This window comes from Neofelis nebulosa, chromosome 13 (genome assembly GCF_028018385.1).
Source record: "Neofelis nebulosa isolate mNeoNeb1 chromosome 13, mNeoNeb1.pri, whole genome shotgun sequence".
Classification (NCBI taxonomy): domain Eukaryota; kingdom Metazoa; phylum Chordata; class Mammalia; order Carnivora; family Felidae; genus Neofelis; species Neofelis nebulosa.
In genome coordinates this window covers 64,697,442-64,722,789 of record NC_080794.1, presented here as the reverse complement: position 1 = coordinate 64,722,789, position 25,348 = coordinate 64,697,442, and the positions used below count along the sequence as shown (strand labels likewise).

The 25,348-nt window shown below is 54.5% G+C and overlaps 1 protein-coding gene across 2 annotated transcripts; it reads left to right on the top strand.

The window, feature by feature from the left end:
• The first annotated feature begins 28 nt into the window (after positions 1 to 28).
• Positions 29 to 7,763, top strand: POLL (DNA polymerase lambda). Of its 2 annotated transcripts, XM_058697551.1 has the most exons (9): positions 29 to 79; positions 898 to 1,031; positions 1,543 to 1,837; positions 2,025 to 2,187; positions 2,547 to 2,864; positions 3,629 to 3,802; positions 4,360 to 4,488; positions 6,556 to 6,724; positions 7,169 to 7,763. In XM_058697551.1, exons 2-9 carry the CDS (start codon positions 920 to 922, stop codon positions 7,531 to 7,533), a joined length of 1,725 nt encoding a protein of 574 aa, XP_058553534.1. In that variant the 5' UTR covers positions 29 to 79; positions 898 to 919; the 3' UTR covers positions 7,534 to 7,763. The 2 variants fall into 2 exon arrangements, with proteins under 2 accessions (XP_058553534.1, XP_058553533.1); XM_058697550.1 differs by lacking the exon at positions 29 to 79 and having other exon boundaries at positions 123 to 1,031.
• The last annotated feature ends 17,585 nt before the right edge of the window (positions 7,764 to 25,348 follow it).

The window sequence follows — 25,348 nt, the reverse complement described above, 5'->3', positions numbered from 1 at the left end:
GCATTTACCCTCCCCCCACCCCCTCCGGCCCCCGACTTCCCACCCACCACGCCCTTCGTCTGTCTCATTGGCTGCCCTGGTAAGTGGTTTACTCCAGCCCACCCGCGGGGCCTGAAGTTGACCCCACCTGGGACCGAATCATTGCAATGGGCAGGGGTCCTTAGGTCAGGGTGCCGCCACTCCAGCCCTCCTCTGGCCTCCAGCTGGGAGTGCCTGGCGCGCGCCAGCTGCGCTCGCGGCGGGTGCCCCACAGCTGCCTGTCGTCTCCACCCCCAGCTGTGAGGCCGCGACTCCTCTAGTCTCGGAAGGCGCCCCACACCTGCTGCTGCCTTGCCCTGTCTCCCCGCACCTGCGGGGCTGAGCACCCCCGTGACGGGAGGTCCGCGACCAGGGCAGGTGTAGGGCGTTCCCCCGCCTCCCTAACACCCTGCTCTCCCAGGGTTTCCTATGCGGGTCTGTGATGGGGTAGAGAAAGATCATGTGGGGTTTATATGCAGATTCCCCCCAGTCCGTCAATCCTCTTGGGAGCCCAAGTAAAGATGTAGCTCCATTTCCTAGGCTAGCATCTCCTGTTGATAGAGCCCTTTCAAAGTGGGATGCAGCAGGGCAGACACTGCGCTGAATCTTTAGAGCAACCCCTCCGAGGAATATCATTTTGTACCACTCAGAAGTTCCTTAATAGTCCCATCCTTCCCTTTATTTTCCCCAGTACTCTGACATTGAAAGGCTGGTGAGTGCTAGGCTAAAGTTCAGTTGGGTTTGAGATACCCCAAGGAACTGGGCTACTGCCCCCAAACCCTGGTCATTAGAGACACCACCTCCGTAGGCAAAGGGTTGGGTAACCTCAATTCTGGGTTTCCACGTGATAGTTGCCCTGATCAAATCTAAAACCTAAAGGCCAGGATCCGGCCATCCCTCAATGGACCCCAGGGGCATCTTGAAGGCATTTCCCAAGCGGAAGAAAATTCACGCCGATCCATCATCAAGAGCACTTGCAAAGATTCCCAAGCAAGAAGATGGAGAAGCAGGAGGTGAGCAGACTCACCCTCAGAACCCTCATGTACTTGAACCCTTAGGATATCTATGTTGCTCATGTCTAGACTCGGATATTAGAGCTGATTCTGCCCACCCACGGACTACAGGTTGGTTTGTATCTCCCTTGCACAAGGCTTGGGCCCCAGTCTTTGACAGGCCACTTGCTCTGTCTATTAATAGTAGGTGTCTATTAATACTTGTTGAAAGAATAAATAAACAAATGAAGTGATATATAGGATACCTACAATGTGCTAGACACTGTTCTAGATTACATGAGGGAACACGACATATCAAAATCCTTGCCCCTTACATCAAGTGATGGTCCGTGGGAAAATTAACTGTATGTTTGTGGCAGAATTCCCCAGAAGGCTGGCTGTCTAGATGGAAGAAAAATGATTGTTTGGGGGCACAGGACTGTAAAAGGTTCATTCGGATCATATCTGACAGTTATGACATATATGACAGTTATCATATCTGACAATAGGCATCTGGATGTCCCTTACACAGAATGGCTGAGCTCCCTGCGGGCCCATGTTGTGCCCAGTGGCATTGGGCGAGCCCGGGCAGAGCTCTTTGAGAAGCAGATTATCCAGCACGGTGGCCAGATATGCTCTGCCCAGGCCCCAGGCGTCACTCACATTGTGGTGGATGAAGGCATGGACTGTGAGCGAGCCCTCCGCCTCCTTCGACTTCCCCGGCTGCCCCAGGGCGCTCAGCTGGTGAAGTCCACCTGGCTAAGCCTGTGCCTGCAGGAGAGGAGGCTGGTGGACACGGCAGGATTCAGCATCTATATCCCTAACAGGTGGGTTGGCTCCAGTCTTTCCTCAGTGTTTCCTGGCAGCATCCTGAGCTCTCCGCTTGGGCTATTAAAAATAACTTTCATTGTCTTAATCGGACACATTAGAAAACCAAGATCTCAAAGTAGAGTATTAGGAGCAGAGGTAGGGCCAGACCTTTGGGATCTTAACTTGCCATCACCATCCCTGCAGGTACCCGGACCAACCACACGTCAGCAAGGCAGACCAAGACTTTTCTGCTCCTCCTGGAGCCCATGAGGCTCTGCTCAGGACAGCCCTCTCTCCTCCCTCTCCTCCCACGAGGCCTGTGTCTCCTCCCCAGAGGGCAGAAGAGGCCCTGAGCACCCAAGCCCAGGTCAGGAGCCTCCCAGCCCTCACAGCTCCCTTCCCCTGGGAACTAGGTCACAGAAACAGGCAGGGCCTGGTGGTGGTTCAGAAAGTCCTAGACCCCTGAAAGAGGAAGGACCTCTTTCTTATGAGGCCATTTGGCTCTTCCCAACATCCACCATGTCTGCATTTGGCCAGGCCACATCTACCACATACCACTGGGAATTCTAGGACTGGGCACTGGGGGAAGCCAGGTGGAACGTGGCCCCACACTTAAGGAGGTGCAGGTCTGACTCATTCCTGGGTCTGACTAGGAGGCTCAGACCCCACCTTTGAGGAGCTCTTTGGGGGGCGTGAACTTATTGTCTCATCTCTTTCCCCCTCAAGCCTGGCTCTGATGATGAAACCAGTGATGGGGAAGAGAACCAGGTTAGCGCAGCTGATCTGGAAGCCCTTATCAGTGGCCACTACCCCACACCCCTTGAGGGAGATGATGAACCAAGCCCAGCCCCTGAGGGCCTGGATAAGTGGGTCTGTGCACAGCCTTCGAGCCAGAAGACAACTAACCACAACCCCCACATCACAGAGAAGCTGGAAGTGCTGGCCAAAGCCTACAATGTTCAGGGAGACAAGTGGAGGGCCCTGGGCTATGCCAAGGCCATCAATGCCCTCAAGAGCTTCCACAAGCCTGTCACCTCCTACCAGGTAGCCGGGGGCCAGTGCAGGGTATGCGGGGAGATGGGGGGCCCTCTGGTTACTGGCCAGAGGTTGGTGGTGGCACCAGTCACAAGGGGGATTGGGTGGAATGCTTAAGATTTTATGATGTCTGAGACTTCCACAAAAGAAAATGGGGATATGGATGAAAGCAGATTGACAAAATCTTGATAATTACAGAAGTTGCTGACAGGTACTTGGGGGCTCATTATACTGTTCTATTTTGGAATTTTTTCCATAGTAAATAGTTTTTAAAAAGTTTAGACTCCGGAGGCCAACAGACCAGAGTTTGAATTCTGGTTCCCATCATTCGCTGTGTGATTCCAGGCAAGTTACTTAAACCCTTAGAGCAAGGAAAAGGAACTAAGTAAGAAGAGTGAGAAACTCAGGTGTTCCCATGAGGACCAAATGAGATGCTCGCTGTCGTGCAGTAAGGCCCGATACGCAGTAAGACCTCAGTAAATGTCTGCCCTCACTGTTGCGAGGGCAATGGTGACTAGGATCGTCACTACTGCCTTTTCTCTACTTCCTGTGCTCGCCTCCATCCCTCTGAGAACCAAAAGACAAGTTTCCCAGCCCATTCTATCCTAACTTCTCATCTTCAGTTGTGCCCAGGCTTTACACAGCCATCAGTTGCCAACTAGCCAGGTTGGCCTTCACTCAGATACCTGCTGAAGGAGTCTGCTAGCCTTCCACTGGCTCCGCACCTGCCGTCTTCTCATTCTTCTTTTCTACCTCTGCCTCCTCCTCCCCAGGAAGCCTTCAGTATCCCCGGGATTGGAAAGCGGATGGCCGAGAAAATCGTAGAGATCCTGGAAAGCGGGCATCTGCGGAAGCTGGACCATATCAGTGAGAGCGTGCCTGTCTTGGAGCTCTTCTCCAACATCTGGGGAGCTGGAGCTAAGACTGCCCAGATGTGGTACCAGCAGGTACCTGTCCCTGCACCTACTTCAGTTTTGCTCTTTCTCAGAGGTCCTGCCCCACAGTTCTCATACCCTGTACTCTGATGGGAATGAACCCAGACTATAGTGAGAGACCACTTTTCAAGGGGATTAGGTCTCCTGGCTTCCAGAACTGCCCTGTTGCTTGGTAGCCTTGAGGCATTAATCTGTTGTGTAGGCAGAGATAAGAAGCATGTTTCTCTGTCTCCCAGACCAGCAAGGGCCTTCCTGAGAAGACCAGGACTCAGGGCTGAGTATCCAGATCAATGGTTCCCCAATCTGGCCATGCCCGGAATCCCCCAGACCGATGGATTCATGAACCATTATTTTAGGGTTGTGGCAGGGCTGGATTGGGGTGTGTCTCCTGTGCTCCCTACCATTCTTGAGTCCCACTGATTAGAGACCCAACCACTCCTGGGGGTTGGTCCTACCTCAAACCTTCCTTGGAGTTTGGGGGTGATGGTAGCCTTGTGTATGTGCTCACTCACTGCCTCTCCATTGGTCCTGGCTGCTCACAGCCTCCTCATCTGGCTTCTTTTTTCCAGGGTTTCCGGACCCTAGAAGACATCCGCAGCCAGGCCTCCCTGACTACCCAGCAGACCATTGGCCTGAAGCATTATGATGACTTTCTGGAACGCATACCCAGGGAGGAGGCTGCAGAGATTGAACAGACAGTAAGCAGGTGTCCCAGAGCAGTGAGGAGCCTTGCTATAAGCTCATGGCCTGGCTCAAAGTCAGGAACACCTGATCCCTCAGCCGGGAAGTCAGAAGAAACTGTGGAACAGCAGAGGTTGGGACCAGTGAGGAAAGGGCAAGTTGAGACTGAAGCTGGAGGGGAGGGTGGCTTTGGTAGGGAAGGGCTGCAACACCAGGTCTCTGGATTAGAGTAGAGTGAACATTGGCAGAGATGCTAGAATGATGTTAGGACTGGGTTAATGTTTGGGCTGGATTAGAGGTGGAATATGGTCAGAACTACTTGAGGATATTGGGGTTTGAACTGGGCCAGGTCTGGGTCAGGGCAGAGGTACTTAATATTTTTTGATTTACAAACTTTTCTGAGAACCCGATGAAAACTATAGACTCTTTTCTCTCCAAAATTTGTACAAATGTACAAAGTTGTTTTTTTTTTTTATCTCTTTCCAGAGGTAAGGGCCTTCTGAAGGCTCCCCCCCACTCCCCCACCAACCTGAGACTGGTTCAGGGTGTGGGTTAAAGTTGGTGTAGAAGCACAGTGCCAGTACAGTTAGGTTTGGGGTTAGAGAAAAGCTAGGTTGAGTTAAGGTTAGGCCCGAATTAAGAGTAGGGTTTTCTTAACATTGGATGCTTTTAGTTAAGATTTGTCATTGTCCTAGAAATAAGATTTGGCCAACATTAGGGTTTGGTTTAGCGTTGGATTAGAGAGTAAATTCGTATAAAACCTAGATTAGAGAGAGACTAGGGTGTATTTAGGATTAGATATATCATTTGTTCAGTCAGCTTCAGGATTATGGGGCGGTTGCTGTGGGCAAGGTTTGCTACTTTGGAGTCAGATTCTGATCAGGTAGGACTCTGTGGAGACCCTGGCCCACTTTAGTTAAAATTAGCCTCCAGCTCCACTCCAGGCCACTAGGCCACGGGACTACGAGACTGGCGCAAGATAGATGGACAGGCCCTTTTGTCCACCCATCACCAGGCCTTGGTGCTAGTAATGACACCGTCACTCAGCCACGGTGTCCAGGCACAGAGAATGTCCCAGTGAGCTTCCAGCCCCCAACCCATTCGAACAGCAGTGGCTTCCCACCTGGCCTGCTCCCCCCACTTAAGGGCTCCAGCTTTAGGAGTTTTTGATGGGATTACTCATCCTAGGTCTCCTCCCATCCTCTTGGGAGGCTCAAGAAGGGACTGAGAGGATTAGCAGAGCCATGCCTGTCAGGAGAATTGAGGTGTCCTGGCTGGAGTATCCAGGGCCCCAGAAATCTCAGTGTCCTGGGGTAGAGGCGTGGAGGTCATCTGCATATGAAAGGCTTCAGTGTCTCTGGGGTGGAGGCTAATGGGCTTATTCCTCTCAGTGAGGGTTGATCCTTCAGCTGACAGCCCCCTGTCTCGATTCCCTCTGCACCGAGCCCATTCCTCCAAGTAAGGGTGTGAGTATTGGCTCAGAATTGCCTCCCTCTTTGCTTTCTTTCTTTTTCTTTACTATAGGTGTGGTTGCATTTCTAGGCTCCATTTCCCCCCAGGCCTCAGCCTGGGGCACCCCGCTAGCCACCTGATGAAGCCTCAAGCCCCAACTCACACTCTGCTCTAAGCTCCAAATCCATACCAGGCTTTGGAGGGCTTCCAGGCACCTGGCCCTTTGTCCTAAGCAGACATACGCAGGCATAGGGTTTGGGGCCGAGGCCAAGAGAAGGAGTGTCTCTCCGCTTTTAAAGAGCTCCAGGAGGAAAGATCAGTGTCTTTCCTCAGAATCAGAGCATACACCTCTTAGATCCCTCTTCAGGCTGCCTCTGGTGGTATGAGCACGAGGTTTTCTCTTCTGTCCTAGGGAAGCTGGAGAACTGCCATTCCCCAGGGTAGATCTCTGACATCTCCTCCTTTAGTCTTTCCCTCAGGCTCGTGTGATGCGACCAGGAATTGGTTCGGGGCATAAGCGGGAAGTGTGGGCTCCTGGGTCGGGGAAGGCTCTTGTGCTGTCAAGGGGGACGAACTCCTTGCAGGGCTTGAGGCCCACAGGCCCTCCCCCCTGCCCCTCTGCTCTTTCTCAGGTCCGGGAATCAGCTCAGGCTTTCACCCCTGGGCTGCTGTGTGTGGCATGTGGTTCTTACCGACGCGGGAAGGCAACTTGTGGTGATGTGGATGTGCTGCTCACTCACCCGGATGGTCGGTCTCACCAGGGCGTCTTCAATCGCCTCCTTGACAGCCTTCGACAGCAAGGTATAAGCTCCATCTCTGGGTGAGCAGGTTGGCTCCAGGCAGGGCGAGGCTAGCCGACCCCCAGGAGGGAGGGCCTCAGAGTTGCAAGCTCTCGGCAGGAAGCAGGGGAGGGTGGCTTCGTGAGAGTGCCACCTCTCCCTTGTGGCCAGAGCCAGTTCAGGGCAGAGATGAAACAGTCCACCACCCGTCCACTTAGTAATAGGTGCTCAATACTGCCCGCAGGTTAATTGCTTGATCTCACCTTTCTGTGACACTGCAGGGGACATGGGGAGGAATGGCCATGCGTGTTTTAAGGAGGCAGGTGCAGAGAGGGCAAGGTTGCCCAGCAAAGAAATTCACGCACAGGGAATGGAGGACCCAGGGATGAACAGGAGAGACCTGGGAGGACGGGGCAGCCCAAGCCTGGCTCCCTGCCCTCCCAGCAGCCTTCCCATGTTGTGCCAGGGTTCCTGACGGATGACCTGGTGAGCCAGGAGGAGAACGGCCAGCAGCAGAAGTACTTGGGTGTGTGCCAGCTCCCAGGGCCGGGGCGGCGGCACCGACGACTGGACATCATCGTTGTGCCCTACAGCGAGTTTGCCTGCGCCCTGCTCTACTTCACTGGCTCTGCCCACTTCAACCGCTCCATGCGGGCTCTGGCCAAGACCAAGAGCATGAGCTTGTCGGAGCATGCCCTCAGCACCGCTGTGGTCCGGGACAGCCGAGGCCGCAAGGTGGGGCCTGGCCGAGTGCTGCCCACTCCCACTGAGAAGGATGTCTTCAGGCTCTTAGGCCTACCCTACCGAGAGCCAGCCGAGCGGGACTGGTGACCCGTGGCTGGGGGGAGGGGGGACTGCCCCACCTGGCCATCCAGTGCTTGTCTCCAGCCTTAGTGGGCTGAACCTCACTACTTCAACAGCCTGGGCCTGAGGGAAAGGGCCAGCCTGGCTCCCACGTTCTGTCCAGCCCTCTCCCCAACAAGAGCAGACTGCTGGCCTTCTGCCTCCCCACTGCCTCTGGTGGAGTTCTGGACATGCCCCCCTCCCCCCCCCCCCCCCCCCCCGCCTCATTTTAAGCAAGAACAGTTTCCTGTGCTGAAGGCCCAGACACCCCCACTTCCCTGCCCAAGGAGGGTCTCTCTGCTGGGGGCAGGATGGGGGCTGCAGGGGAGGGGCAAGCAGCTGTAGCTGAGCATCACCTAAGACCCTTTGGAGCAAGAGAACAAGCCGTTTCACATGTCCTCCCTCCCCCTAGCCCGCTTCCTGTGCAGCTGGAGGTGTGGGGACGGGGTGACCAGGCTTGGGGAGGAAAGCATTTGAAGGCCCAGGGGCCCAGTAAAGTGCACTTGACATTCAGCCTGCTTGGTGTCTGTGAACTGCTGCAGTCCCTGCCTGCCTTCAACCCGGGCAGGGATGGAGATGGGAGCCAAATGGGAGCCCAGAAAGGCAAGTTAACTGCTCTCCAGAAGGGCTGGCTTAAGTCCACTCCTGAGCTCAGAAGGGGGGCAGAGATGGACGGGTAAAAGGGAGAATTCATGGAGTCAGGCATTAGAGTGCCTGTCTCCACATTAGCATCTCTTGTGGGCCCTGCCCTAGAACAGGCTATCAGGATGTTAACAAAGGTGACAAGACTTACTAGGAACTGGTGACTTGTGCTACCAGCAGTGCTGAGGCAGTCAGACGAGGTTGCGTGGAGGGGAGGGGAAGGCTGGCAGGGAAATAGCCTGCCTGTTTGGGGAAAACTAAAGAGCCTACTTTAGAGACGATGCTGTATGCCAAGGCTGGTGGAGGACTGGGAGTCAGGCTAAGGGGCTCAGTTTGATAGAGGGGATAGGAGCAAGTCCAGCTGGTGGGACCAGGATGGCACTTGGAGGTTGGACTTCGCAGGATGGAGAGTTTGGTGAGGGGAGTGGTGGGGTGGGGAAGAAGGTTTGGACATACCAACTATGAAGAATAATGTGCACAGGGCTGGAGGAGGTGGCTGTGTTGGGAGGAGCAGCAAGGGGCCTGGAGAGGCCTCCTGGCATGGGGGGTTTGGAAGCTGAAGAGATGGGCGCAAGCCTGAGTGTGCTGGCTGGGAGGCAGGGCTGGGGGGCAGGTACTGAGTCCTGTGTCTCTGTCAGTAACTTGCAGAGTCTCAGAGCTGGCCTTTGTTGGCCTGATTTCGGTCAGGGGATGCCAGCATCCCGGCATAGGGATCCCGACTCTAGTTCAGAACTCAAGTCCAAGCCCTGGGGCCCCACCTGCACGGGGCATGCTGGGGAAGGAATCTAAAGCTCATGGAGTCTGGGAACCCTTTTCACAGCTTAGTACCAACCAGAGACAGCCACGTCAAAGGCCTAGAAGCCTCTGTGAGGGGTGAGTCCCTCGGAGCTTCTATTCCCAGGGAGGTGTGGCTGACTGGGGCCCGGAATGAATAAGCCAGGCAAATTCCTGGCCCCTTAGGCTGCTTCTGGACCCTGCTTGCAAGCTCTGCCAGGTCTACTCTGAACTAGGCCCCCAATGTCTGCCATCATTCCCAGCAAGGGTCAGAGCTGGCAGAAACCCAAAGCCTGGAGTGTCAGGTCCAAATGTGGAAGTTGCTTCTCTCCTTTTGCTTCCCACTTAAATGCCCTGGCATCCTGTCCGGGCCCACAGTAATAGGGCCTCCAGGGCTGCAAGAGGGAACCAGTGGGTCACCGGGTGACTTGGCCAATTAACCACTTCCCATACACAGAAAGTCCCCAGAACTACAGAGGATAGTGCCGCCTTCTGTGTCTGAAAACAGGGACCTGGCCCCTCAACCTCCTCCCAAGAGATTCAGAATTCCAGAGATTACCTTCAAACTAAGTCAACTCCTTGTCCCACCTCCTGGCAAGGACAACAGGAAATTGGGAAAGAAAGGAGAGCACCCACACCCTCCAGAGAGACCCATTCTGGAGGTGGTATCCTCTTGGCCACTCAGTCTGACACAGGAGCCTGGGAGAAAAGCTGAAGGAAGGGTTTCTGTCTGGAGAAAGGCTGCTCAGTTTGGAGGAGGGGCTGGTTTTCTGAGTTCAAGCTAAGCAAAAAGTGTATTAGAAGGATCCCCAGGTACTTCAGAGCCTGAACTTGGTTTCTGGGTAGGCTTGCAGCCCAGTGCCCCATTCTGCCGGAAAGGGAGACTGAATTTTGGAGCCTTAGTGGGAACTGGCATCCTGTCTAGCAACTGAGCACCCCAAAACTACCACCCAATCACCATCTGGTCCCAAGGAGGAGGAGAAGGGCCCACAAGCCTGCTTCTCACCCCTATCCCAGCTGTCATCACTCTGTCTCAGAGCCAGAGTTGTCCCTGGCCAGATCACATGTACAGTAGGCAGAATAACGGTCCCCCAAAGATGTCTACATCCTAAAACTTAGAACCTGTGAGTATGTTATCTTACTTGGCAAAAGACAATGCAGATATGATTAAAGTTAAAGATTTTGAGAAGAGATGATCCTGTGGGCCCAATCTAATTATGAGTCCTTAGCAGAAAACCTACACAGAGAGATGTAACAACAGAAGGAAGGTCAGAGAGATGTGATGTTTCTGACTTTGAAGATAGAGGGGCACTCGTCAAGGGATGTGGGCAGCCTCTAGACACTGGAAGAGGTGAGAAGACAGAGTCTACTCTACTCTAGAGCCTCCATAATGGAACACAGACCTGGAAACACCTCAACTTTATTCTGGTGAGACCTGCCTCAGACTCCTTAACAGGAGTGCTGTGTGGTGATAACTGTGTTGTCCAAAGTCACTGAGTGTGTGGTCATTTGTTACCGCAACAACATAGAGAGTCAGTAGACTGGGCGTGTCCTGGCCTCTCCCTTTCTAGTGAGTGGAAGGACCTGCCGTGAGGCACAGGAGGCCCCTGCAAGCGCAGCTGGGGTGTGGGGAAGGGTGGGAGCCTCACTTGCCTGGAGGTGGGGAGGGTCAGATGGCAGGCAAAGCCTTGGGCCCCAGCCCTCTCCAATTGGCTGCCACCTGCTCAGTGTGAGCCTTCCTTAATTTCTGTTTCCCTCTGACATTTTGTGCCCAAGATACAGATCTCTCTGGGCTGCTCTGTCCCAACCCCACCACGCTGGGAGCCCTATCTTTTCCCAGGGCCTGGGTGGGATGACATTGGCCTTGGTCCCAGACTTGCACTGAAAGTGGAACAAGATAAGGCCAAATTCTCCTCCTGGGTTCTGGATGCTCATGGGGTGGGGAGGGGGGGGTGTGTGTATGCAGGTGTGGGCACAGGGCCAAGAGCCTCCTGGCCTGAAGTGGACATGACAAGGTGGGCAAGTCCAGCCATGTGCTACCCTCCAGGTATCAAGGGCTGGGAATGGAGAACCCAGGCCCTTTGTTTTGCTTCTCCAGGATAGTTATGGGATTCCTGTCCCTTTAAATGGGATGGGCTGCCTTTTGCCAGGACTAGGGACCAGAACATGGAGAAGACACTGGCCTCACTCCCTTTCTTCACTCCAACAGGAGAGTCCCTTTCAGCCCCTCCCACCATCTCAGAGATGAGCCTCACATGGAAGCTATAGCTGTTGGGGCACCTGCTGCTACCCAGACTCTGCAGACACTTGGGAGCTACCCTAAGCCTTGGGCTCAGCCCCAAGACCTTTAGCCCCATGTCCATTCTGCCCTTCATTCCAGGCACCAGCCAGCTAGTTTTCCAGAACCCATGAGCCACTGGGCAGCCCTGCTTCTGAGCCCTGGAAGGGCTCAGGGCCGAAGACCCAAAGCTGACCTGGACTCTGGGCCAAGCTTCATCCCCATTGTCTGAACCGGGGCCTCAACAAGCCCCGGGGGAACACAATGGGGGTCAGTGCAGAAGCTGAGCCCCAGGCTGTTCGACTCCATGTTCATTCGCCTGAGTGTCTAATGTGCATTCTGGGCCCATGTTTGTGTACTACGAGTTCGGGATTTTGTATCTGTATGTGTGTGGGCAGCCCCACGTGTGTGTGGGTGTGCGCAGCGATGTAGACCTCCCTCCCTAGCACGCCCCTGTGTTGTCAAGGGCTCAGGCAGGGCCTGGGGGCTGGAAGGGCGGTCCGCGGAGTCCCCTGTAGTGCCCGGCAGGGACTGCAGAACGTGATGGGGCCCTGGCTGGCTCTGGACTCTGGGTCCTCGTGTCCGTGGAGGCGGCCGCAGGGCGGGCCGCCTGCGTCAGCCTTGAGCGGCCATCAATAGCGCGCGGTTAATTAATTTGATGGGAACAGCAGGGACCGCCGTTTGCATTTAGTGAAGTTCCAGGAACTTCCAACCTCATCTTCATAATTGGCCTCATAAATTGTAAGAAAGAGAGAGATCAGCAAAGCGGGAGGGAGGAGGGGCTGCCCGTCCGTCCTTATTTAATTTTATTGCTGAAATTCATCTTTTTAGCCTCCTCCGGAATCGGCTCTCCCTGCCGGATTTGCCTAATCATGATAAATTAATATTCATTTCCCCGCCTCTCACCCAGCTCCCGCGCTTGGATGGAGTTGAGCAGGGCTCCTTCCAGCCCCATGGCCAGGCCTTGGTGGGAGCCTGAGGGGGTGGGGACCCCCGAAAAGAAAGCAGAAAAGAAAGCGCAGCCTGGGGAGGGTGGGAGGAGAGCCTGGGAGAAGAGGTGCCTCTGTTACCGTGGGGAGATGGGAGGGGGAGATTCAGGGTGATTGACTGGGACTCTCAGATGAGGGGCTCCTGAGGCCCCCTGCTGGTTCCTGCGCAGGAACAGCCCAGAGTGTCCAGGCTGTGAATGAAGATCGACTCCCCCCCCTGCGAAGTAGGGTTAGGTGGGAGGGGCCGGAAGACTCCGAGAGGCCCCTTTGGAGACCCAGAGGCCTGGAAGAGGGAAGACAGGATGGATTTGGGAGATGGGTTTTGAAGGCTAGCTCCAGTTGAGAGGTGGGGGGAGGAGAAGGCTCCGCTGCCCGTCTGACCTGGCCTTGGCCCCACACCCCTGCTGACTAGGTACAGGCCACCTTGCCCTGGGCAGACTCCAGTGGGACCCGGCCTCTGGTCTCTGACCAGCAGAAGTGGCGCCTCCACTTCCCTACAGCCTAGGCTGGCTGGGCGGCTGGCCCTCTGAAACTGGGCACCTTGGCTGGGCCGTGTGATTGCCCCAGCTACTGCTCTTCCTCGGTGAGGCCCATTCCCAAACCCTGCAGCAGGGTTGCCCGGAGGGAATGCAGGCCTGCTCTTCTCAGTGGGGCCCTGGGAGGGCGTTAGATTGTATTCAGCTCCTTGCCCTATAGTACCCATGAGGAAACTGAGAAGCAGAGATGGGTGGTGACTAGCCCAGGGTGTCACGGAAGTCAAAGGGCTTGGGACCAGGAATGAGGGATGCTTTCACCCCCTCTGGAGGCTGGGTGTGGTGGGCAGGATTCTAAGGAAGACCTCAGTGACCTTTACCCTCTCCCTTTTGAGGGTGGGTGGAGCCTTCAATTATGACGAGGTATTATTCCCTGTGGTAATATTACCTTATATGGCAAAAGGGAGATGATCTGGGTGAGCCTTGGCTAAGCTCATGAGACCTTTAAAAGCAGAGTTTTCTCTGGCTAGTAGAAAGGGGCAGTCAAAGAGAGTCCAAGCATGAGGAGTCAACACACCTTTGCTGGCTCTGAAGATGGAGGGGGCTGCGTGCAAGGACCAGGGAGAGTCGTGGAGAAACTTAGAGTAGCCTTTAGCTGACAGCCAGCAAGGAAAGGGGACCTTAGTGCTATAACCACAAGGCACTGAATTCTGCCAACAGTGAGAATGAGCATAGAAGCTGATCTCCCCCCGGGGGCGCCTGGGTGGCTCAGTCGGTTGGCATCCGACTTCAGCTCAGGTAACAATCTCATGGTTCATGGGTTCGAGCCCCACGTGGGGCTCTGTGCTGACAGCTCAGAGCCTGGAGCCTGTTTTGGATTCTGTGTCTCCCTCTCTCTCTGCTCCTCCCCTGCTCATGCTCTATCTCTCCCTGTCTCAAGAATAAATAAACATTAAAAAAAAAAAATTAAATTAAAAAAAAAAAGAAACTGATCTTCCCCAGAGCTTCCAGGTGAGGACTCGGCCTGGGCCAACACCTTGATTTGGGCTGTGTGGGACTGGAAGCAGGAAATTCAGCTGAGTCTTTCTGGACTTCCAGCCTAAAGAGCTGAGACCATTAATGGATTTTGTTTTTAGGGGCTAAATTTGTGAAAATCTGTTATGCAGCAATAGAAAGCTAATACACAGAATTAGGGGAAGGGTGTCTTAGGAGACTCCTATGATGGGAAGGAGGGAGATAAAGTTGGAAGAGGTCTGGGTTTCTATCCCAATGCCATTTCTCTCCCCCCATGTTCCCACATATCAACAATTGACTGGAGCTGCTCCCCAGCTGCCAAAGTCATCACGTCTCCCTATTGCTTTACCTGGGATCCAACCCTTGCAAACATTTAAATTTGTGACTCTTGCAAGGTGGAGCCTGAACCCCAGGGTTATGAGGAGCAGGGATTCACCTCTCATAGCAAAGGGTCCTTGACAGGAGGAACTTCTATGGAATTTGCTCAGGCAAAGCCTTCCAAGATATGGGTAGGGGCAGGCTAATTCAGTGCAATTGCAGACAGATTCCCTCCCCATCCCAGAGTTTTTTGGTTTTGTTTTTAATGTTTATTTATTTTTGATAAAGAGAGAGAGAGAGAGACAGAGTGTGAGTGGGGGAGGAGCAGAGAGGCTCCTCTGCTCCTTGGTTTCCTGAGCTCCTTTTTGGGAGTGGCTGTAGCTGGATCTCACTGGGCTTTCTAATATCTCTCTCTCTCTCTCTCGCTCTCTCTCGCTCTCTCCCTCCCTCCCTCTCTCTCCTTCTCCCATGTATCTAAAGCAAAGAGACCTAAGTTTTCAGTATGTGGAGGGTTCCTAATACTGATGCTGACAGTCATAGCCCATGGCCCTGAAACCTGGAGTTCTGAATCAGCAAATGCCCACTTGCCCTGAGATGGGAGCTCCTGACCTCTAACCTCCAGAACCAGTGGTATGGGGGACATAGACTCTAAGCTCTAACCCTGCTAGAAGCAGGGGTTCTGGCTCTATAGCTCACATATATCCCTATACATTCCTGACACGTGGTCCCCACACATGTCCATGCACATACCTGATCTCTGCCTGTCAGCCCCACACATGCCTGATTTGATTCCACATGGGCTCCACACAGGGCTTGATGGGTGCCTAGACTGGCCTGAGACACCACCTTCCCCCAGCTCCAGATTTCCCCTGAGAAATCCTCTCTCATCACTGTGACTTTGGACTCAATGGACTTTGGACTTTGGGAGCACTTTGGGGCCAGTTTGACAAGGGCTTCTGGTCAGGCCACCCTACCTACCTGCTAGACCACACACCCATTGGAAAGGAATCACCCCCCTGGCCCGTTCCTCTTCCCCTCAAGCTGCCTAATGGGGAGAAAGCCTGGGACCCTTAGTGTCTGACCTGAGGAGAGAAGGCCTCAGAGGCCATGCCCTTCTTCTCCCTGACGGAGAACAGTCCTGGAGCGCTGGGCAGCTCGTTTCTCACCTAAGGGGCCAAGGACTGCAGCCCCCACCTCAGAGCTTCTGAGAGCCAAGGTTCCCCACCCCCACCTTGAGGGCCTCCCTAGCCTTCCACCACCCAAGTGCCTACAGAAGCTGCAGAATCAAGTAAAGGAGGAAGGCTCCAGGAAGATGCCCTAGAGAAGCCCTACTTGCTGCCCAATCTATACTATGCAACTATGCAGCTTCAGTTTTTACTGTGAAGTACAGACTCAGACCACAGATATCCCTCCAGAGCCTGGCTCCATAGGCAAGAGGAAAGCTCTCTTCTCCATGTTGCAAGTTCTATCTTTCTGGACCTCACTCCCTCTACCCAATAGGAACAGACAATCAAGCCTCTCTGGGATCTGGAAAGGGAAGGGCTGCTCCGACGCACAGGGATGGCGAGACACAGGAATGCTCCAGGGGTCATCTTGAGGGGCAGGGGGGTCGCCAAAAATGGGTATCATGAGGGCGGAGCCTTGGGGTGGGCCGGGCCGCTACTGCCAGGTGTATAGGGGGAGGGATGGGACAGGTATTGAGGTCGACGGGCGCACTTCCCGGAACAGGCCAGCAGAGGGCGCGCGAGGACCGACGAAGAGGACGGGCGAAGCGGCCCTGCGGTGTGCGAAGGCCGGGATGGGGGTGTGGCAGAGAGTGCGCCAGGTACCGGGAGGAACCGCCTAGTGGAGCTTCTCTCCCAGGTCGGGGAAGGGGAGTAGGAGGTTGGGGCTGGAAGGGTCCGGAATGCGCTGCCGCTACGCATCCCCTCCTTCCTCCTCCAGAGGATGCCTTGGGGGATGTGGCTTAGTGCCCCTCCATGGGTGGGTAGACCCTCCCCATCACCCGGGAGGGAGCAGGATCCTGGACTGGTTACCTTAATGTGGTATGCTGGGGACCCTTTTCCCAGACTCACCTCTGGTCCGGATTCTGTGCCTCAGTTTCCCCCTGGGTGAGTTCTGTCCTTGCTACTGGAAGCTATAAACTGGGAGACCAGGTGGGGTGAGACGACCAGTAAGAGGGAACCAGTACCCTCCCCTTCCCTCCCCAACCTTGTAGCTGAGCTTTGAGAGGAAATAGAAAAAGAGGAGAGGAGAAAAGAGCGATGGAGGGAGAGGTGACGCTGGGGAAAGCAAATGGAAGGGGCGAGTGGAGGGGGGAGAGGAGGGTGGCTAGGGTGGGTAGGAAGAGGGGCCTAACCTCTCAGCGGAAGCTCTCCCAGCTCTTGGGCAATCTGTGACTCCTCTGGGCTGTGCTGGGGGCCGAGCTCTCCGCTGCATCCCGGAACCTTCGCTCTGCCTGTAGGCCCCCTCTAGCCGCCATGATTTATAGCTGGGCCAGGCCTAGCGACCTTGGACGGATAACTAATGACGGGTCAATAACGCTACGGAAAAAGTGAACTGGTAAGGGAGGAGGGACGAGGCCCATTAGCCGTCATTTTCTCTCTAATCCTGGTGCCTCTCACTGCAGTCTCCTTGCTGGGGTTTTCCCCAGGGCCTCTTGATGGGTCTGAAAGGTGACAGTTAACACAGCTGTAACAGGAAAAGGGGAGGAGGGACCTCAACGTACTAGAGAGACCCAAAATGGGTCATATGAGGGTGAAGGAGACAGGTGCCCTGTCCAGGAAATACTTCCCACTCCCCCTATTCTGTAGACAGGAGTAGGTCACATGTTGGGAAGCTAAAGTTAGCAGGTCAGTTCCTGTCAGGCAGAAGGCAGGGCACCTGCCTTTCTCTCCCAGGGAGAGAAATAGGGAGAAACTGCAGAAAATAGGGAGGGGGTGCCCTCTACTCCACCACCTCCACCTAGTTCCCTCCCCTGGCCCATATCTCTGGAGATGTCCTCTGCCTCCCCTCACTCCAAGCTACCCAAAGGGAGGGTGTTTACTTCAGTCCTGGGGACACCTCATATTCAGCCTGTGTCCCTGCTTGCAGGTGGGCTGGGGAAGCAGGGGCCCGTCCGTGTCTCAATTCCTAGGTCATCTGGTTCCTTTTTTTTTTTTTTTTAATTTTTTATACATTTATTTATTTCTGATAGAGAGACAGAGCACAAGTGGGGGAGGGGCAGAGAGGAGACACAGAATCAGAAGTAGGCTCCAGGCTCCGAGCTGTCAGCACAGAGCCCAACTCAGGGCTCGAAATCACAAACCGCAAAATCATACCTGAGCCGAAGTCGGACGCTTAACTGACTGAGCCACCCAGGCACCCCATCTGGTTCCTATTGATAGTGGACTGAAGCCTTCTTCTCCCAATCTGGCCACTCCCCTCCTCCTATTTGAGGTCACCTGGGTCATCCTCTGGGTCCCCAGTCTATTTTTGACACCTCAGGAACCCCAGAGTTGAAAGGAAGGAAGTAATTCTCTCAATACCTGACCTGATAGAAAAATCTCCCCTAATAATCTCTGTTGACATCAAGGTGCCTATATAAATGTTTTTCCACCTTATAGTCCCATTTTGTGGATGACGAAGTTGGAGCTCAGAAGCATAGTCAGCAGAGAGAGGAACTGAAACTTGAATTCATATCCTCTGGCTCCAAATCATAGCGTCTCCCCTCCCGGTCACTACAGGATCCTGGGCTCCTGCCCCATCAGCTCATCCTGAACTCCTGCCCTGCTTTGTTTGCAAAGGAGACACCCAGTGAGGAGGCCACTGAGGCAAGGGCATTCTTTCCCCAGAGTAGACACAGGGTAACAGAACAACCCTGGAGGAAGTATTGGGTGGTGGCAATGGGGAATGGGCCTGCATGTACCCCTCATGTTGGGGACCAGACTCCCGGTGGGTGTACATATATGGACTTGTGTGTGCTCGTTCATTCACGCTATCACTTATTCCTTCAACAAACAGGCATTGAGTGGCAACCATGTGCGGTGACCTGGGGACATAGGGGCAGCACTGGGGAGCTTATAGTCTAGCAAAGGGAGTACACAGAATAGGTATGTCTGTGGTGCCTGGCAGTTAGTGGATTCCCCGGGGAGCAGAACCAAGCATGAGCAGAGGCAGATGCAAGGCACCAACTTCTGGGGATAGAGACACTAATCATTACCCATCACCTCAGCCCCTCAATCCACATCCAGACTCTCACGTATCAAACTTGCTTCTTATACTGTCTTACTTGATCAGCCTGGCTCCAGCACTGGCTACATAATTTTGGGGCCCCATGGCCAAATGAAAATTCAGACTCCTTATTATAAAATTATAAAGAATTTCAAGACAGCATTAAACCAAGCACGGGGCCCTTCTAAATGCAGGGCCCCCTGGGACTGCACTGTTCATATGCCTGTAAAATTGTCCCTGGCTGGCCCTTTCCCATTCATTGACCTCTTGGTTTTCTCTCTCTCTTTTTTTTTTTTTTCCTTCGGTAATCGCTATACTCAACGTGGGGCTCAAACTCCAAATCCAGAGATTGAGAGTCACATTCTCTTCTGACCAGGCCAGCCAGGTGCCCCTGCCCTCCCCTTTTCTATGTCTGGTGCTGACTTAGGCCTCACAGGTCCCTCATGTGGACCTGCCTCGGCCTCCTTGCTGGCCCTCTAGCCTCCAGGCTCTTCCCAACTGCAGCCTCCTGGCTCTTGTCTATGTGATGACAAGTCTCCTCACTTCTCGCTGACACTCACCCAGTGCCATTTGCCTGCACTCCTGGCCCCTTAGACTCCTCGGCCCCAAACACTCCCTACCGGTTCCCATTTTCATACCTTTTTTTTTTTTTTTTTTTTAAACAGAATTCAATTCCTTTTGAGAAATCATTCTTCCTTTAGCCACCTCCTCCAGGAAGACTTTTCTGATTTTTCTGTTGGAGATCTCACGTCACAACTAAGTACTTGGGTCAAAGCACAAATCATCTTCTGCCTTCATTCATAGCCATTTGTCTGCTGCCTCTCATAGACTTAGAATTCTGGAAGACAGGGATGATGTCATATTCATCATTGTAAATTCCACAGTACCTAGCTGACATGTAGGGGCTCAGTTAATATTTGTTGTTACAGCTGTGTGTGTGTGTGTGTGTGTGTGTGTGTGTCTGGAAACCCTGAATTGTGTGTGCAAGCTTGTATGTAGGGGTTGTGTCCACAAACAAGCATTTCTGCTTATGTGTACACATACCTCCATATCCATGGATGTACAGGCATGTTGGGGGCATACATGTGCACGGAGATAAGTGTTGTTTTTGTAGGCGTGTGTACTAACCACAGGTGCATGGATTTATGTTGGTGGGTATGCACCCAGATTTGGATGGCAGATGTATGCCCATGCATGGCACAAAAACATGCGTCTCTGGTCCTGTGAGGTGGGGGTTGTGCCTGGACAGGAGCTGCAGGTGCACTGTGCAAGGACACAGGCGGCTGGCGCGTGTGCGGACCATGTGTGTGCACAGCTGCGTGTCCTGGCCGCCGGCAGGCCTGCCCAGTGCGCCTAGCGCTCCCGCTGAGCTCGCCGCTTTGTTCCTCCGCCGCGGGCGGCCGCGTGGGCTCCTGGCTCCTAGGCCTGGGCGGTTCGGGCCCTTCGTGATTGGCGGCCAGGCGGGTAGCATGGCTCCCTCCCGGGCGGGCGGAGCCAGATCGGCTCCCGTTACCGGCGCAGGGGGTAAGGGTAGGGGTGGGGTGGGGGGGGGGGGCGCCAGGCCATCCATCTTCTGTTATTACAGCGTAATGGGGCTGCTCGGGCGCCCGCCCATTTGTCATCGGCCTCGTTCGCTGATAACGGGCATTTGTCATCACTTTCCTCTGCGCCAATGTCATCAGCGCCGTTGACAGGCGGGGCGGACGCGGGGGGCGGGCGGGGTGTCGTGTGCATGAGCACAGGCGCGCACACATGCTCGTGGTCCTGCTGGACACACGCTTTTGCACATACAAACGGGCACACGAACCCAAGGGGCACACCGAACCTGGAGGGACACATGCCCCTATGTGTGGATCAAAGCTCCCCAGAGACGGACACACATGCAGACACACACTCAGAACAGCCTCATCTGTCAAGCAGCTATTCCCAGCTGGAGATCCTCTTCCCCAGTTGAGGAGACATGTGCTGGGGGGAGGGGCTGGTTCGTGGTTAATGGCAGCTTGAGTGCAGGTGGCCCTCTGCCAGCTCCCTGTGTGCACATGTGTGACATCAGCCACCAACATTTACTGAGCCCCTTGCAGGCTCTACAGGCTTGTGTGTGACTGTGTGTCCTATTGACAGAGTGTGGCAGTGCAGGGACAGCCACATGGTTGCTCTGAGGCCTCCCAGACTTCTCAGACCCAAGGACTTTGGACAAGTCTGCGGGGCTGGATGGTGGGGGTCCTGGGGTGGTGGAGGTGATGTTTGGTGGTGGGATGGTGGCTGGTGGGATGATGGGTGGTGGTCCTCATGATGCTTTCCTTCCAACCCTCCAGAGACAGTGTAGCCGGGGAGATACCCTTCCACTCCTGGCTCTACTCAGGCTCTGAGCCTAGGCTGATTTGCAGCAAGAGGGATTCAGGAAAGACTCCAGAAAGAACTTCCTGTCGGAAAAGGGTGCGAAGCAGTTTGGGGTAGGCATGGCACTGGTAGCCAAGAGGTGAGTTTGGAAGGGCGAGAACATCTCTTGCCCATATCCTATGCCCCCTGGCTGGCTCAGGTACCAGCTCACCTGGGGCATGGATGATGTGTTCCTGATGCTGCCTTTTGGCATATTCACTTCAGGATGGTGTAGGGGACGCCATTAGCCCTTATCAGGGAGGGAGACATCTCCTTCCCCAATCTTGCTAGTCCCTAGTTGTCTGGCACATATTAGGTGCTCAATAAATAGCTGTTGAATGAATAAATGATTGAAGACAGGGTATGTGGAGGTGGGGAGTCTTCCTAGTCCCTCCCTGAGTGGCCACCAGCCACTGATGGACCCGATCTCATCTCCCACCCACCCCCCTAACTCCTTTCTTCACTCTTTTGTAGCCCCCCAAATTCCCCTTCTCCCCCAGCCTCTCCCTCCTGGGCTGAGGGGGAGAGGGTGGGGGCAAGGTCCCCTGGCAGAGCAGGGCTCGCTTGTTCCTTGTAAATGAAGACCATAATTAACATTAAATTAAGGTAATACAAATGAAGGCAACATAGAGGCTGACAAGATGAGCGTTTGGGGAGGCAGTGGGGAGAAGTGATTCATATTTTTAATTTACTGTACGGATGGGCCGTGTGGCTGGGGAACGGGCGGCTCGCATGGAGGGGGTGTCGCCCCGCGATGTTTGCTGGGCTCTGAGCAAGCACACAATGACTATTAAACTCAACTGTCCATATAATGGGACAGATTCGACATGACGCCCACCAGAGCACCAGGAGCCTGGCCGGCCAGGCTGTAAATCCTGCCCACACAGCGCCTGCCTGTCCACCTGCCGACCTAGCCTGGCTTGGCTCAGGCCTGGCATCTGGTGGGCACAATCCCCAAGCGGCCTGAGAGGGGCCTTGGACCTGGGCCACCACAGGGGCCAAGACGGTGCAGGCTCCTTGCCCCAGCTGAGTTCAGGGCTGGGGGGCAATGGCAGGTCACGTCTTGATCATGCTGGGGTGACCCTGGTATGCCCTCTCAGCACAGGACCTTGGTGCCAGGATGCGGCTGGAGCTCTGTGGCCCCACACGTGGTCTGATCCAGGAAATGAAGAGGAGACAATGGTGTCCTCTTCTAAAGAAGAGAGCGAATTGTGTCTACATCACCACCACCACAGATCACATTTACCAAGCACCTACTATGCACAGATCCCCACCTCTGACCCATTAACTGACTCCTCACAACCAGCCTATGAAGAAGATGCTATCCCCATTTTACACATGGGGAAACTGAAGCTGAGAGACGGGGAATAAGTTGGCCACAGGGCCTGCCCGTAAGTGTCCACTGCCTCATCCCAGGCCTCTGAACCCCAGAGCCTGAGGCTACCCCTCGATCTTGTAAACTCTGTACACAGAATGAAGGCTGGCATTCCTGGTGGCCCTCACCCACTGGACCCCGAAGCCTCAGACACAGAGCCCTCTGAGGACTCCAGTGTGGGTGCACATCATCCACCCTCCCTCCAACCAGGAGAAAGGTGTCAACAAATCCCAGGCAGGCAGGGAGGGATCCCTGCTTACTCACTCTGCAAACAGAGCCTAAAGATGCTCGTCTCTGGGATGAGAGACGCAAGTGTAATTTAGGTTTTGATATTATGAAAGTCTCGCTGCTCTAAAACAGCAGGGCACTCGGTGCCTCATTAATAAAGGATAAACTCGGAGTCTATTTACAAGGCGCTTTTTGGGGTTATTTACTCTCCAATATACATATGTAATGTTGCGCATACTTACCGCTAGGTACGGCTCATCGTTCCTGCCTGTGCCTTGGAGTTAGCCTGGGGGGGGGGGGCGTCCCTACAGAGTGGAGAGTGTCACTGGGGAAGAGGGACTGCAGAGGGGGCCACCCCTGGGAGTAGGGAGGCTCTGTGGAAGAAGACAAGGCCCCACGGAGGGAGGGGAGTCATAGAATTTTAGAGCTGGAAGGTAGAAGGGGCAGAGGGTGGATTCCATCTGTCTCCCCTCCCTCCTCTCCCCTCCCTGAAGCTCAGCACTGTTAAAGATAAGGTACAGGCTAGGCTCCCCTTCTAGGCCCCAGGATCTCCCTTCCAGTCCCTCCTTCTGTATCAGGCCAGGGCACGGTGGCCTCCCTCAGCAGGACCCCTACTCTGACCAGATTCTGACCACACTGGGGAAAGGCCCTGTAGTTCTGAAAGGAGGTCGGCCAATTTGTATCAGCAAGCACGTCCTGAGCAACTACTGTGCGTCTTACACCAACCCTAACTCAGCCCTGCTCACTGTGCCCAACAGTGCCTGGAGTGGGAGAGGCCTTCCCCAAACCAAGATGGAGGTTACCTCCTAGCTCCTGGTGCCACAACAGAAATGAGTTCTCTGCAGCTGCTACCACCTTAGCCTGGACTCTATGTGCAGTATCTCAATGAAACTGCAGCCATCTTATGAAATAGGGCACTGCTGGGGCGCCTGGGTGGCGCAGTCGGTTAAGCGTCCGACTTCAGCCAGGTCACGATCTCGCGGTCCGTGAGTTCGAGCCCCGCCTCAGGCTCTGGGCTGATGGCTCGGAGCCTGGAGCCTGTTTCCGATTCTGTGTCTCCCTCTCTCTCTGCCCCTCCCCCGTTCATGCTCTGTCTCTCTCTGTCCCAAAAATAAATAAAAAACGTTGAAAAAAAAAAATTAAAAAAAAAAAAAAAAAAAAAAAGAAATAGGGCACTGCTTTTATCTCCATTTTATAGAGTGAACTGAGACATAGGTTAGGGAACTCACCCAATGTCATATAATAGCCAGAAGGTGCCAGGCTGGAATTTTAACCCAGATTAGGGTTCTTACCCCCACAAGGCCTCCTCAAGAGTCCTGGGCCTTAACTGCCCAGCCTGGCCCCTCTGTGAAGCCTGGGCTTCAAGCAGCCCATGGCCTCCAATGAGGATCTCTAGGCCCCATCCTCCCAGAACACATCTCCCCTCACTGATCCATTCGTTTGAGTCATCGAACATCCACCATGTGCAGACTTGGGCCTGAACCTATGGTCTTGGTGAGTGTAAGCGTGCGGCAGTGGAGGTCTTGGTTGGAGACCTGGTTAATGCACAGGAGAGCCTGGAGATAGGAATGCCCACCCATGTCCCACAGCTTAGAGTTGGAAGGTTTTCTGTGCTCGCCGGAATGTGGATGAGGAATGGGTGGCTCAGGGCCCAGCCTGGGGATGGAGAGGGGCAACAGAGCACCTCCTCCCTGGCCAGTTTGGACCAAGGAGACACCCGGTGGCATTGCCTTTTTGAAGAGAGCCCTGGCTGGAGGGGTCAGAGTCTAAGCAGTCCTTTGGGAACCCCCAGGGGTCTAAAAGGACATAATCACTACAGGAATGGAGCTCATGGGCCTCAGTGAGATGAGAGCAAGTTCTCGCGTTCTTCCCAACCTGAGCTGGGGGAGAGCTGACCTGGATGGTGCTGGACAGAGGGAGGATGGCAAGCAGGAGGATCTGATCCATCATTGTTGGTGAACAATGAGCCGTCACCACCCTAATTAAAGATGTAATTACAGCAAATACATTCCGCGCTGAGAATGAATGACGGATGGCAGGAAGGCACCTTGTAGCCGGCAGCCAGGACACATTGCCCCGAAAAGCTCCCTCGTCCGAGCTAGGGAACCATCCCCCTCTGCAGCGCCCGGTAGCTGGCTATAGGATGTCCTGATGCCTCCTGACAGGATAGTGACAGACAGGAAGGCAGATACTGAGGCCCTGAGGGGCCAGGCAAGGGCCAGGGGCTGGGGCCCTGTTGGAGGATTGAGGGTGGAAGGAAGCCAAGGTTATTGGAGGATGGAGGGCGGAAGAGGCATGAGAGGGACTGGGCAGGTAAGTGAGCAAGGCCAGTGAGGAGCAGGTATCTCTCTGGGAGTATCACCAGAGCACAAAATAGAATTTCAAGGCATACCAGCTTGGGGAGTAATTGGGCTCATGGTCATTGATCCTTGGCCCTAGAGGGTGAGTGCAGGGGCCAGGCCAAGAGGACTCACCCTGTATAGGGTAACAACACTGGGGGATCTAGTGGGCCATACTGGATCTTAGGTCTGTCCCAGGTATCAGGGACTGGGGTGGGGGGGTACTATCCTGAGGGCTGATTTGTCCTTATATGGGGTCAGGGTACCGGGCAGGGGACTGGCCACACGAAGGGAAAAGAGGTGGATTCCTCCCAGTGATCTTTAGGAGGGAAGGCCTCCAACTACCCCCTCCACACACCCCCTACCCTTACCCAGGGCCACCTCAGGAGTTGTGGGCACCAGCTGTCTGGGATGCCTGGCCTCAGGACGTCTTCCCATACTTGGGGTCTGAGCATCTGGATTCCAAGGCCTATTTGCCCTGGGCCCCCATCCGCACTCTCAGGGAATAGGAAACATTGAGCACAGGGTCAGGTCACTCTGGGGCCAGCCTGAGCTTGACCATCCTGGGGTCAAGGCAAGAAGGCCTGCCTAGATGGGGAGCTTGGTGGCCTCAGCCTCATCTGCTGTGGTGGCCCCTGGCCAGGGTCCCTCAGGGTGTGTGGGCTGACCCCAAGGGAGACAGGGCTGGGGGGGGGCAGGCAAGGAGGAGCCCAGGCAGGCAGGCAGAGGGGAGGGAGGGAAGGCCACTGACAGCAGAACAAATGCTTGTAATTTTATAACCA